The 14,814-nt window shown below is 42.9% G+C and overlaps 1 protein-coding gene across 1 annotated transcript; it reads right to left on the bottom strand.

Moving 5' to 3' along the window:
• Positions 1 to 112: 112 nt before the first annotated feature.
• sdcbp2 (syndecan binding protein (syntenin) 2) lies at positions 113 to 13,934 on the bottom strand. Its single transcript, XM_037479233.2, has 9 exons — positions 13,759 to 13,934; positions 10,923 to 10,974; positions 8,949 to 9,045; positions 6,013 to 6,113; positions 4,564 to 4,728; positions 3,327 to 3,502; positions 2,917 to 3,088; positions 2,140 to 2,231; positions 113 to 1,779 (listed from the first exon to the last, which is right to left on the bottom strand). The coding sequence occupies exons 2-9, from the start codon at positions 10,971 to 10,973 to the stop codon at positions 1,725 to 1,727; spliced, it is 909 nt and encodes a 302-aa protein (XP_037335130.1). The 5' UTR covers position 10,974; positions 13,759 to 13,934; the 3' UTR covers positions 113 to 1,724.
• Between the last annotated feature and the right edge of the window lie 880 nt (positions 13,935 to 14,814).

Below are 14,814 nucleotides of genomic sequence, written 5' to 3'. Positions count from 1 at the left end.
TGGATGTTGTTTGTTTGCTTGACAGTGTACATTATTTGTTGCATTTTCCTACAATCACACACTAATTGTTGGGAACATGTTAGCATGACAATGAGTGCAGAGACCACCGAGCTAATGTGAACAGAAAGACTGTTTATTTGTTTTACATTATTATCTTGGTTACAGCCGTATATAAACTTTTAGATTTCCTTACAGAATGACAGTGATGTTTTTTCAGATTGCATACCTAGAAAATTAAAGGAATACATGCATCCAAACATGAACAGCATTAAAAGGAGAAACTTTATATAACAAGTAGAAATTCACAACTGCGAGCTCTGCTCAGTCTCATTGTGCTCATCAATCAAGGGAGGAATAATACAGAAACGTCTTCCAGCAACACGTAGCAGGACCAACGACTAAACCCAATTTAGTGGAATTTAAACGCCTTCCTTTGAGCGCAGGATTTTCAGCATCAAATTTCAGCAGTTTCCTATGGTCAACAAATGAGTTTATTTAAGGAGTTCTCATCAATATGAGGCACCACAAACACAATAAAAAAAATAAAAAGCTGTTGAACTTCACCAATACAGGAAAGACAACCTTTTAAAAAGGTAATGGAAAGTGCACTTAGTGTGTCCGCCCAGCACGGACCCCGTCCAAACAAACACCACAAACTCACACGACACATGCAACAAACGCCTTTCAACTGACCTCCAGCTCGCCAATAACATCTGCCCACTGTGTCCTGGCTGACTTGTGCATTTCAGTCTAATAGCCGTTAGTGTTTGTGGGACAGGTCTAAGTCCCAGCTGCGTGACGCAACAACCAGCTCCCGCTGTCTCTTTTCTCCCTCCACTTTTCCCCCGGCATGTGCACCTACAAACCCCACATCAGAGCCGCAGCGTGACGTTTGGCTGCAGATCGAGGAAGTGGTCAAGGTGGGTACAGCTACGTTGTAACTCCCACCTGCACGTTTGAAGGATCTCTATTCACAAGTACAAAAATAACCTAATCTCAATGGCAGGATCAACACTAATTTATATACCAACATATGGTATAAACTAAAAGCAAGACTTAAAACGTGTTAGTTTTTCTGGCCAAGTTAAAATGACACTGGAGTCTTTGATTCAGATTATTTGCTCTCTCTCACACACACACACACACACACACACACACACACACACACACACACACACACACACACACACACACACACACACACACACACACACACACACACACACACACACACACACACACACACACACAGGGGCCAAGTGTAGGGACTGGGAGCACAGCTGTAATCTACATGTAGGGCTCTGATGACGGACCATTGGCTTTACAGCATTCTGACCAGATGAAACGTCACGGGCCACGGATTGGTCTCCACAAAATGAGGAGGAAGCTCTGGACTCATTATAACGTGCGTGGCTTTACAAAAAAAAAAAAAAAACTGTCCTAGATCTCAAATACAAAACAAAATATGAAAATGACTAAAAGGTTAAGGTAGATAATGTAATAGATGATGTACAACAGAGATGAAGGTGATGTACAAAAGAAAAAGACTAATAGGAAAAAAGGCCTTGAAAGGTTAAGCATGAGGGTGAGAAATAACAACGGCAATGATTGTGATGCAGGAGGCAGTCTGGTGTGAAGACAGGAAGAGAGCAAGAGAAAAAGATATGAGAGGAGAAAAGAGAGATCTGTATTGTAGACATCCTGACGGTCCACAGTGCCAGTATTTACACCTCTGGGACGGAGTGATCCATGGCGGAGCGCAGGAGACCGCTCGACATCCTGAAGAAGAAGAAAACATCACATCCGTAAGCCCTCACTGGCGTTTTCATCTTAAAGCAACAAGTCATATTCATAATAACACAGTAGAAAGAAAACCATGATGTTTTCACACACTTATAGTAATCATCAGATCCTATCATTGTCAAAACTAATCACAGGATGTAAATTGATGGAACACAACCGCAGCAGTCTTCCTCAATAAGAAAGATGAGTTGCTTTAAACCTTTTTCTCTGTTCCAAGGACTAAAATGATGAATTGTTGCTTTGTATTTCTTGTCCACTTGATGGTGAAACTCGTTACTCACAGCACCAATAGTAGTGAACACAAAAGGACATTTGAGCCAACAAGAAGCTAGTTACCTCTTAACCATGTGTTCATAGATGAACTTGGGCATGATGGTGATGGTCATGGCGGCCGGAGAGGTGGTCAGAATGTCCTTGATCTGAGAATCCTGGGATTTTCACACACAACAGTGACATGTGAAGACCTAATCAATTCCCAGCACATTGTAGGTCTGGTAACGCTTATGCATCAATAGGGACATTGATTTTTTTTTTTTATCATAGAGGATCTTAGTGGTGTTAATGCATCAGGCATACAACCTGGGCAAAAAGTGTCAGGTACTTTCTCCAGAATTTTTAAAGTTTGGCTCTGAAGAAATGTAAAAGCATAACATACATTTATACATTCTTTCATATCAGGTTGAAATCTAGAGTTCTTTAAAGTGATGAAATTCTGCATAATTGTTTTTGATTGGGACTGATTGAAGTTGAAGGATTACATTTAGAGCCTTCGTCACATAGCACTACACGCCTACCAGTTATAACACGGAGGGAGAAAGCAAACAAAGCACAATGATTTAAATGAATCACCTTTTAACCTCACATTGTATTTGGGAGCTGGTGAATGCTGCATTTACTTACTAACTCATGAATGTTCCTGCATTACACTAAAGGTAAGCAAGCAGCCCCCCCCAACGCTAAACATTCTAGAGAAGGCACACATGTTCTGCATTTGTTCCTGTTTCTATAAGGCTCATTCTGTCCTAAAGAACAGATTAGATCCTTGTGAGCACTTTATATCCGGGGACCAGACTATATGATAAAAGGAGATGCATATAGAGGCAGGTGTCTGACCTTCAGTCCAATAACGTTTTGTCCGTTGATTTCACAAATGAAATGATCGGTCAGCAGGCCATTGCGGGCGGCAGAGGCATCCTTGACCAGTGAGGTGATTTTTCCAGACTTGTAGATGAAGCCAACATGTCCTGAGCTGTCTTTGTGCATGGTGACGGTGCGCTGATATGGCCTAGAGACACACACACACAGGTTAGCGATCAACTGGTATACACCTTAGTATACTGAAAAGGAATAATATCTCAATCATTCACTATAGTCAAGAAAAAACATGAAACATTACATAAAAACAAAAAACAAACGGGTGATCTGAACAGCAGAGTGCGAGTGATAGAGCAGCCAGCAGAGGGAGCCAAACCTTTGATCTTCCATTTGAAACGCTACGTTACAGCAGAGTGGGTAAACCTCACCTGTCCCTGACCACAAGCTCAATGCGGGTCTCTGCAGCAGCCTTCAAAGCCTTGTGGGCCTTGTCCACGCTCAAGCCAGCACAGTTCTGCCCGTTGATCTGAAGGACCTGGTCCCCAAAGCGCATCCCGGCCAGGGCCGCAGGGGAGTTGGCCTGCACCAGCTGGACAAACACTCCCTGAGAGGGGAAAAAGATAAAACATCCAAAATCAATCCAGGGAATAGATAAAAAGACAGGCTGAGACAAGCGGAGACAAAACAGAGGAAGGAAGGCAAGGACACAGCAGGGAGGGAGGAGATGGAATGTTCCTAATGAGAGAAAAGACCTCCCAGGTGATGAGGGATTGGTTTCGTTCGGGGTTTTTTGGAAAAAAAGCACAGGACAATTGACAACAGAATGTGTTTTTTTTTTTATTGCCATTGAAAATGATATATAATATCTAAATAATGAATAAACTGTTTAACCTTAAACTATGAACGATATAACGTCACTGTCTCCTAACCTGACAGTTTTTAGCTAACTATCTGGAAAAACTATAGATAAAAATGATCGTGTAATGTTTTCAGGTGATTTAACAGTGTTAAAGTAGACGTTAGCTCCTTAACTTTTGAGCCAAATACTGTTTTATTATTATCATCATTGCCCAGAGGAATTGATTAACTACATTTATGTTTTGTTTCATCTTTGCGTTCATTTATTTACAAAAACCCAACTGTGGAATTTAACCATCATCTCCTCAACATTGGACAGTACGGCAACATAAATTGAATGAATAACTTCACATATATTCTTTGGTGCAGACATTTTTTTCATCAATTGACATTGGAGCAACTAAATTACATGTCATTTAGCTGACGCTTTTATCCAAAGCAACTTATATTTTTGTTGGGTGTCTTGCTCAGGGACACTTGGACATGGCGTATGGGGCAGCCAGGATTCAAACCACCAACCTTGCGGTTCCCAACACACCTTCTCTACTCTATGCACCACCATAGCCCTATCTGTGTGGGATGTTAAAAAATAGATTCTAATAATTAAATGCCTTTATAAATAACAACAACTCCCGTTGCTCTAAGTAGAGCCAAACAGGCTCAACGCTGAATGTGTGTCCAAAGGGAAGCAGAGTTTGACACAGATCTTGTGCTGAAGAGAAGCAGAGGTCCCAGGTATGTGGTCATGGGGGTGTGGGATAATTAAAGCGAGAACAGGTGCCAAGACTTAATGGGATTCTGACTCACGTTGTCGATGGACCTGAGGCGGAGTCCCACCTTCCCGTCCTGGTCCTTGCAGAGGATGATCTCCCGCAGCCCGGGGCGGATCTCTGCCCTTCTGATGCCCACATCCGCCCCCGTCACGGGCCGCACCATCCCACCCACACCTGAAAGGGAGGGCACCGCCACTTGCTGCGGGGAGGGGGGTAGAAAGTATAAGAGGTGCATTGGGAGAGAACAAGAGGAAAAAATTAAGTTGGGTGAGAAACAAAGGATTAACGAGGTGCGTTGCATTCAAATTGACCTTGAGATTATTGAGTGTGTGAAGCACAGTCAAACTCCCGGTTTTCTCACGTGTGTATTATTTGCCTTATTCTCCTTCTGTACACAAGTTTGCACACTTTATCGAGTGTCGGGACCCATCGGGAATCACTTTTCTAAGAGAAATTACTGGTTTTCCCAAAAATCCCCCAAAACCAAGCCAAAAAGCTCCATTGGAATGAATGGGGGGGACAAACTGCCGACAAGTGACTAAAACAGCCAGAAAAGATGGGTAATGTTTTTAGCTTGCTAGCTAGCCTTTGTGGCTAGCCTTTGCTTGCCTGCCTGTGTGGCTGACTCATGCACAGACGTAAACAGATGACTTGAGATAGTTATTGACGCAATTGTTTTCCCTCCTCTCTGTCAGTCCGTCTCTCTGTTATGTCACAGATCTGCTGTTAGATTGCTAGTTTACCACCTGTATAGATTATGCTCACAAATCTGTACTTATCATATTGTAAAAATGAATGTGTAGTTTTAATCTCTGAGATGGTATTTTTTTTTCCTGATGAAGTGCTCACAATCATAACTGCTGGATTTACTTTTTCTAAGTGGTGGTGGGTTTCAAAGGGTTCCCAATGGTTTGCATTTTATATTACATGTCATTTAGCTGACACTTTTATCCAAAGCGACATTCAATAAGTGCATGAGTTATACGTGTATATTGCGACATCTGCGGGCAGTCTAGGCCACGCTCACTTTACTTCTAACAATGCAGCATAGAACGTCGGAGGATTTTATTTAATCTTTTCCTCCACCAGTGAACGGGATCAGGAAGGCTTTAAGCATGCTTTGGGAAACTTTCTCATTATATGCTCTGAACCAACGATGAAGACTTTCAAAACAAGAGTAATGTAACAGGAGGATATCGGCGAATGGCAGAGAACAAGCGCGGATCGCTGCTGACTGTGAGAACTTTGACATTCGCGAGCACAGACACGCAAATGGAGGGGAGTGAAGAGCTCACACCCACACACACTCTGCTCCAGGCCTCGGTGAGTCACTCAGTAGTGTGGATCAACAGAAATAGAATACTGATATACAGCCCGTTTCACCCACTGAAAACAGGTTCTCTATCAACTGTGGCTGTTTCAAGAGAGGCTTCATGAACCTTGCTTTCACCTATCCGATGCTTGCATTGACAAACACACTTACATTGTCAGCCACAGGCAACAAGGCCAGGTTCCTCTGGACCTCCTCGCTGTTGAGGGCCAGGCCCATGTACTCTCCAAGCTCCCCAAGGTCCGGGTACAGGCCTTTGAGAATGGAGAGAGGTGGAGGAGAATGGGTGGGTCAATATTTGTTAAGTCACACCACATCAAACAAGTTGGTCTTGTAAAGTCGGTCCTGTAAAGCCCACCACGGCAACAACAAAAACATGATTAGGATTAAACTTTAGAAGAGAAGGAACACTCTTTCAGTCATTGCGAAGTGTTAGATGTTGCATTGGTGCCAGACTTCTTGCTGACACTTCTATTTAAGTGAATGGGGCGAGCATGAACCACAGTATAACCCATGTTTGCATAACATACTTCCGTGGACTGTCTGCTGAATGCTCTCTACTTGTGTGCTAGTGTGCTGTGGTCAGTACGCCCCCCACCGCTATCAGTGTGGAGGAGGCCAGCTACCCGCAGCTATCTGCAAGTATGTGTGTGTGTGTACACGTATGTAACAGAAGGGGTCTGACTGCGGAGATGCAAAAGAGTGCTAGTAGAACACACACACACACACACACACACACACACACACACACACACACACACACACACACACACACACACACACACACACACACACACACACACACACACACACACACACACACACACACACACACACACACACTAAATAATGTGTGTATATATATATATATATAGGGCTGCAACAACAAATCGATTAAAATCGATTATTAAAAGCGTTGGCAACGAATTTCATTATCGATTCGTTGTGTCGCGCGACTATTATGTTTGAGTATTAAAAGAAAGTTGCGCGCGCCGCGCAGAGCTGAGAAAAAAAAGTTGAGCGCTCGCGCAGCAGAACAGAGAAGAAAAACAGCTCCGCCCAGCAGAGCGTTGCTAAGAAAAATAAAAAAGAACAGCGCTGAGGTAGAGGAAAGACCATCGGAGAGACCCGTAATACTGTTCTGAAACATGGCGGAGGAAGAGAAACCAATGCGACCTAAATCCTCTATTTCACACTGAAATGGGGGGTGCGGGTGCTAGCGGGCAACGGGGGGGGGGTTATGCTAGCGGTTTTCTTTGCAGCGCCAGTCTCATCTTTTTCCGTTCTAATCGCCGGGCTTGATTTTAAGGTGTAACCTTTATTATTGTTCGGTCTGAAACAGCGCGCCCAGTGACGGGTGGTGCAGCAATATTGTTGTTCGGGTGAAAATCGGGAGAAAGGTCGGTCCGGGAGATTTTCGGGAGGGCCTTTGAAATTCTGGAGGATTGACATGTCAGATTGTGAGATATGCAAAAGCGACATGGCCTGGCACGGGAGCACCACAGCGAAAATGTTTAACTTGTATATGATTTGATTTAATGCATTGTTTTGATATCTCCACGTTTGAATAATCCAATCATTACAATTAAAAACTTAATTTCTTTGTCAGTGGGGAAAACTACAACATCAGCAAGGCATCGAGTAATTATTTCCTCCAAGGTACCATCACATACTGTACATCTGTATGTGAAAATATAAACAAGACTAGTCCAGTCTCTCCAAGGCATAATTACGTAATGCATAAGCTGCGACATGGAAGTACCAGGAAGTAGCTCAGAGATGCCAAGTCAACACATGTATCACTATTTTGTATTTATTTTATGTTTCAACAATGAATAAGTAATGAGTGTACCGGGTGAAGTCAACTCAAAAGTCAACATGGTTTGAGTCAGTCCCTTTTACCACAATCACACCCAAGGACTCCCTCTGTACAGTGAGAAATCACTCACTATAGAGAGTGACAGCTCTAGACATGGTGTGTATACACACACACATTACACACCCACCCACAGAAAGAGAGAGAGAGGATGGAGGAGAGAGAGAGAAAGTTGTTTTCAGTGATTGCATCCATTTTGATCTGCAAAGCTTTATGTCATCGTCCTGCTTTTGTTGCTTTGATGTATACGCCTATTAAATATTTCTCATAATTATGAAATACTATGTCATAATTATGACATATAGTATTTCATTATAATGACTTAATGGACCTTTTTTTTCTTTATCATAGTGGCGCAAATGTTCTTCCATGCCAAAGTGTATTGCTGGCCCATTGAGGCACAGTGCTCAGATCCAAGTAATTTGCATGGTGGTCCTCTGGGTGATGACAAGGTGATTTAAAGATGCGATGTAGAGTAATGGTCCCTTTCCACCTCCCTCTCGCTCCATTTCTCCTCCCATCTTTCCTCTAGCTCACTGCCCTCCCTCCTGTTCTTCTCTTTTCAAACCAACTTCTCCCCCTCCTCTCCTTCTCCCATCATGCCCCTGTCCCAGCACAACTGCCAGAGCCAGTCTCCATGGTGACTCATAGCTCGCTCTGCTGAGGTAAAAACAAAAGACCAAAAGCCCACGGGACTTTGCATCTAAAGGAAAAGAGGAACCAGCTGAGTGAGACAATGGAAAATGGGGGAGAAGTGAGCCAAAAGGAGTACACGAGTTGGGTTCGGTCTAACAGGGCCCCTTATCCATCTTTTACCCACTTTCTTTTCTTCCATCTCAAAACTCATGTCTACTTTCAAATATTCAATGACCAGACTTGAATGAGAGAGAAAGAAGGTCACGAACACAGAGGGGAAAGAGATATCATAGCCGCTGTGGGAGATCCATTCACTACTGCTATTGTCCAAAGACCCCTCAACTCCTCCCATCACTCCACTCGTCCCATTGCTAATACTACAGAGCTGTTCTTCTCCAATTAATGGCACAGGCTCAGAACCACAGACATCAACAAATGCCCAGCAACAGAAGCAAGAGACAGATTGACAAGTGAAAGGTGTAGTTGTTGCTAATAAGAGAGTAGATGAGAGATGTTTGAATTCAGTAACGCCGTGGAGGGATAACGTAGTCTCAAGTTTTTCATATGCGAGACTCACTTGACCCTGGCATGCCAGCGGTGGCGAGTTGAGGCTGGTAGGTTCCCTCGGTGATGGCTGGCATGGAGGCGGCAGTCTGGGCATACTGAGCCTGGGCCTAGAAAGTAATCAGACACACCTGTCAACTGGAAGTGCACTTGGACGTGGAAAGATGAACACCGGATCAATGGCAGTGGAACACAAATGAGGAAACAAAATAATTAAAGGGTTGTTAAGGAAACGTTAATGCTCATTAAAAATGTGCATCCCTTAAAACAAGTTTTAAACCTTGAAGGAGTGCTTTAAAGCATATTTCAGTATAGTGTACCTCATTGCAATTCAAAATGAACACTTTACTTTTGGCCCAAGCAATACAAATATTGGTAATTTGATCCGTTGATTGCTGGAATGCTTCACAACAATTTACCAGAGATTGAAAGCAATTAAATAATTCTTCAATTTTAAATAGGAATCTAGCTCATTTAATTAATCTAACAAAGTTGGACAAAGTCAAGCAGCACAGACCTTTTGTCTTGAGTAGGGTTGGGTATCGAGAATCGAGAATCGATTGGAATCGGAACTAGCCTTGCGATTTACCCGGTATCGTTCAAAAGTTGAAAATTCGATTCTCAGTCCGCCGGCGCCGACCGGAAATAGAAACCGCTGAACACCAACGAAGAAGCGTCCACCGGAAGTGTTGGCGTAACAGCGTGATCAAACATGTATAGCGTGCGTCGGCGGTCCAAAGTGTGGTTACACTTCTCGAAACAAACCGAAAACTCGGCAAAAAACTCCCGGTTGTTGTGAATTTGTGACGCATCAGACCAGCGTGTGCGCGCGGGTGCCGGGTGGCCCGAGCGGAGCTGTCCTATCTGTTAAAATGAGCAGTGAGGCTGGCGCTGCAAAGAAAAAAAAGATTGTGCCAGCACTCCCCGCGTCGACCGCCAGCAGCCCCCCGTCAGCTAAAGTGTCCCTGATTTGAGGTTGGGAGAGTTGCGCGCCCCCCCCCCCTCTGTGTGCCCGTGTTTGACGCGCTGCCTCCTCCTCTGATTCCAAGGGTTCGTCCATCAGTGGGAGCAAGGTAACGTTTAAGTACCTGCAGTATCATACACTCACGTGTAAATGTGTTTTTGTGAGGTTTCAAAAATAAAGCTCTCTGGAGGAAAGTGTACCCCTGTTAAAATATATTCATAATTTATAATGTTTATACAATATTCAAGTTCATAGTTTGATATTTATATTGTAGTTGAAAACAGCCCTGTTAGAAATTCATAGTAAAGTTAATAAAAATAATTAACATTGATGGAGAAGGTCAGACTATTTCCTTCAGAAAGACCCTTGGTTAGCTAGCTCATTTAAAATATCTTAAACTTAAACTTTTTTGACCCTGCCTCTTGAAAGAATCGGAATCGAGGATCGCTGGGAACCGGAATCGAAACCAGGAATCGGAATCGCTCAATTTCAAACAATACCCAACCCTAGTCTTGAGACATGCAGACCTTTGGTCTCTAACACAGATCAAGCATAAAAAAACCCGATCTCACATTTTTCATAATGCTACTTCATTTTATTAGGCCCTGCCTCCTAAATGTTCCACTCTTTCAAACACTATGTCACCAGTCGGCTTTATGGTTGAAATTTTAGAAATCCGAGCCACAGGAAACATTATGCAACTGTTTTCAGAGGCCATGATACTCCTTGAGACGGTTTAACTAAATACTCAAGAGTAAAAAACGGTGCTGTGTGCATTTAATTGTAGTCATCCTCTCAAATGTTTTGGTTTCGAGAAATCTGTGTATATTTTCAACCCCTAACTAATGTTTTTTTACATGTGCTATATTGCTTCAGTATAGAATCACATTTTCTTACTGAACAGGAATTTATGGAAGCTTCCTTCATCATGCCATAGAAATGTGATTAGGTAGGCTATACACTAGCGAGGTGGTTATTACCAGGTAGTTGTCTCCGTCGACATTGAGTCACCCTTGCACTTACCTTTATAACCTTGTCGACCTTGAGGTCCTCGAGGGATGGATACAGGGACATCCTATGGGGAAAACAAAGAGTTGTGAGTAGAGGACCGTGAGAAAGCGATCCAGCCTCACCACACCGGCACAGGGATAATAACATCACATTTCCTCAATGTGATCATTCACCTTGAAAAGCTCTATTATAGGTCAACATTGACTGAAATGTCTCACTGTAATGGGAAAGGTTTGCTATGGGCCAACTCTGGAGCCTTATGCACCTTTCAGCCTTTCATATTGTGACTGGCAGATGAAAAACAAGAGCTAAAGCCTCAGATCAAGCAGAGGCAGAGGATGTGGTAGCACAAACCACACATGAGAATGCAGAGTATGCACTTGTAGCTGTGCCCCGGTAACTATAGCCATTGAGAAAAAAGAAGGTAGAGTTTGGATCTGGACACGGACCAAAAGCTTAAAAGAGACTGTTGTGATTTAAACGTAAATGAGGAACAAATGGACAGCGAAAGTAGAGCATTTAATCCATAATGGACGGTCTGGTTTCTGTTCATACTTCCCACTGCAGCACTAAAACAGCGTCTCATATGCTCAGAACCCGTTGAAACGCCATTATGAGGCGCAATGAGCTCCTCCACGTGAGGAGGAGAACGCATTATCATCTTGTGAACCTTTGCTTCTAGAGATTTTCTCTAACTGGACCTCTTCACATTTTAGTTGAAGACCCCTGATCTAAAGCAACAGATTTTATTTGTTCTTAATGCGAAAGATACGAGTCCTCAGAGTTGGACACATTAAAATATCAGCATCCTCTGTTTGATTCAATTTCAGATTCCAATATCTTAACTCAGAGGTATATTATAACACTGAGCACAGATCTCGACCTACCGTCATCTTTTTACGTAATATGTGGTATTTTCTACTTATAACCAATATTACTGCCCCCCTGATCTTTGTAGATCTTATTTAAACGAGTCAGAGATATTCATTCCAAGTTTGTACTCTGTACAAATGCCCAATAAAGTTATTTGGACTTTGGACCGCACTGCATGAAAGGTATTTTAACATATCGTAATGTGGTCCTGGGCTGTGACTGAATAAATAAACAAATAATGGAACAAACGGTAGGTTATGTCATGCCTGATACATAACACGCTTAATAAAGTAATTATTAGCTTAAATACCAATCCAATGTAATAAAATGACATTTCCTTTGCAACACTAATACGGTGCGTTGCTGACTCACACTCACAAGACATGTGAACTCTTACTCAAGAGAAGGGAAATAAAAGTGATGACAGGACAATAAAAAGAAGCCTCCTGTCAGAATACAAAAGCCAAATACCTAATGACGGAGAGTCAGCAATTAGAAAGAGCATGTCAGGTAAAAGGATGACTCACTTCTCTTTGTATTGATTGCCATTAGTCACATATGAGTTTCACAAAGAGCACATACACTGACTGTAAAAAAAGCTAAAAATAACCAGACAGCGGAAAAAAGCCCAATGAAAGGTTTTAGAGAGCAACACACCCGAAATATGACCTCACAGTGATATGCCATGAGCACACAGTGGTAGAATATGCGTTTCTCCATTCATTACCACCACAGCCAGTGGAATAAGAAGCTTGGGTCCCTAAAGTAAGAAAAAGATTCTGACCACAATCACATCACTGCCCTTCTCCCAGCTACTCCTCTACTCTGTTATTCTCAGTCCTCACAAACAAGAGCCCCATTGTGCAGCAGACACATCACTTTAATACCTTCTAGTGTTTACTTTAGAGCTGTTTGTAGCGTGTTGACTCTTTTTACATCCCTCCTTATTTGGACGAGCTTGCTGGAGGTATACAGCACCCGTCGAAAGTTTGCAGACTTTTACTTATTCAATTCATTGGGAACGTGTTTTTCCATAATGTTGACTGGTACTGTGTGTGTGAGAATGAGCTTGGGCAGCTCTCGCAATGCCAAACTAATCCTTAAGTCTCTTCCGCAGCGGTTCAAATGGAGCGGACATGTGACTCTCTGGGACATAAAAAAGGACATTTCCCTACGTTTAAAACCTTGGGGACTATGTCACGAGTGTATCCCCATCGACGCTGAGCTCATTGCGTGCGGGCCCCAAAGTATGCAGCGATCGCATGAAAAGCTTCGGTGAAAACTGGAAAGGAAAGAGAGGAACCGCAGTGAGCCCGAACGAATTGGTTAGATACAAGAATGCGGGTTCCTTGGCAGCTTAATCCGGTCTATTGACAAGGCGGGGATGGAGACATGGGGGGAGGAGGACGGACAGCGGTATAAACAACACAGATGGCCGCACTGCTGGGAACTGACCCCCCCTCCTCAAAGGGCCACATTCTTCAGCTAACGTTAAGTTACTGTATTAACGCTGAAATCGCACAGGGGCATAAATACGACGCAGGGTTTCGCCGACTTCGGCACATCTCAAAATAGGTGTTTGCTTAATATTGTGATGTCGAGGCTAAAGTATCGTGTGGGGTTGGAGCTGGCAGCCGGTTCTGCGTCTCGATCAGGTGGTAATGGGACAAAAACGGACGTAGCAAATCGACGCGGACGCCAAGGTGCCTCACAGGCATCCAGAATCAAACCAATGGGTTTGTGGAGACAGACATTTCGAGAAGCTCGTCCCTCTAGTTGACTTTCGAATTGAGAGACATGGCAAAGAAGCCAAAACGACCAACCTTTAGCGAAGTCGCTAAGCATAGTGTCTTTGTTCCGACATAGGCAGCAAGGAAGCGAAATGCTAACGTTAGCAGCATCGTTAGCTTGTTAGGTAAACGAAACCGTTACCGCGATGGGAGGTTCGGAACAACGGGTCAGAAAAAAGTCTCACCTTGTGTTTCTTGCGTCTAAAATTAGCACAAACAACAACTTCGGAATCTCGAACAGCAGCAAACCTCTATGTTTTGGGGTTTTTGTTTCTATCTCGCTCCTGGGCTCCTTCGTCGTGGTCGAGGGGAATTCTGGAACGTGATGTCACTGCTGGCTTCCTGGTCCAAACCACGTCAATCAATGTTGACGTCGTAAGCCACGCCCCTTCCCCACAGCTCACACGCACTTTGACCGTGTCTTACTGGAAACGTATTGTTATTCTACGACGTACACGGAATACCTCAGCCCAACCAAATATTTACAACGCCCTTATGATAAAAACTTGCTCCACGTGAATAGTGTTTCACTGTATTTTTCTAATTTAGAACTACCAATTTTTGTGATCTGTATTTTTCCACAATGGAAATCATACAGCCTAAAGTGTGGCTTTTTTAAATAATATAATTGTTCCTCTGTACTGACGTTTTGGGATTACGTTATTTATTTAAAACGAGTTAGTTTCATTTGAAAGGTTTACTCCAGAGATTCACTATTGAACTTCACTGAAGTTTTCGAACTTCACTGAAGTTCAATGCCACACGTTTTCTAATTCTACTCAATGAAAAATGTTGTCAAAACCTTTGACTGGAAACTAAGGACATATTTTTTATATATGCGTGTTATTTTCTGAGACTTGGAAAAGCTCTTTCAGAGCCAGAAGACATTACTTTTCCCATTCTTGTTAGCCAAACCCCATTATAGTAAACTGACCTGCATATGTGAAATTGGAGCCCATTACAAGTAATACAGACTTCCAGTTTGCTAAAAGAAAAAAAACAGCAATGAATTGACTTTGTTTTGTAAAACACAAAGAAATGTGTATTTCAATTTGAAGATAGTTGTTGCCAAGGACGTGCTGAGTCTTGTGGAGCAAAACACAAGGAGGGTGACTGGGCTTCTGGAGGCACTTTGAGTCGGCACAGCAGCAGATGTCTTTAGCAGAGGAATAGGAACTTAGATACTTTACCAAGTTGGTAGAAAAGGCTTTGCACTCAAAGAAAAAATAATAACAAAGAAA

This window comes from Pungitius pungitius, chromosome 1 (assembly GCF_949316345.1).
Source record: "Pungitius pungitius chromosome 1, fPunPun2.1, whole genome shotgun sequence".
Lineage (NCBI taxonomy): Eukaryota > Metazoa > Chordata > Actinopteri > Perciformes > Gasterosteidae > Pungitius > Pungitius pungitius.
Note: the sequence above shows the minus strand (reverse complement) of the source record. Positions and strands in the feature narration are given on the sequence as shown.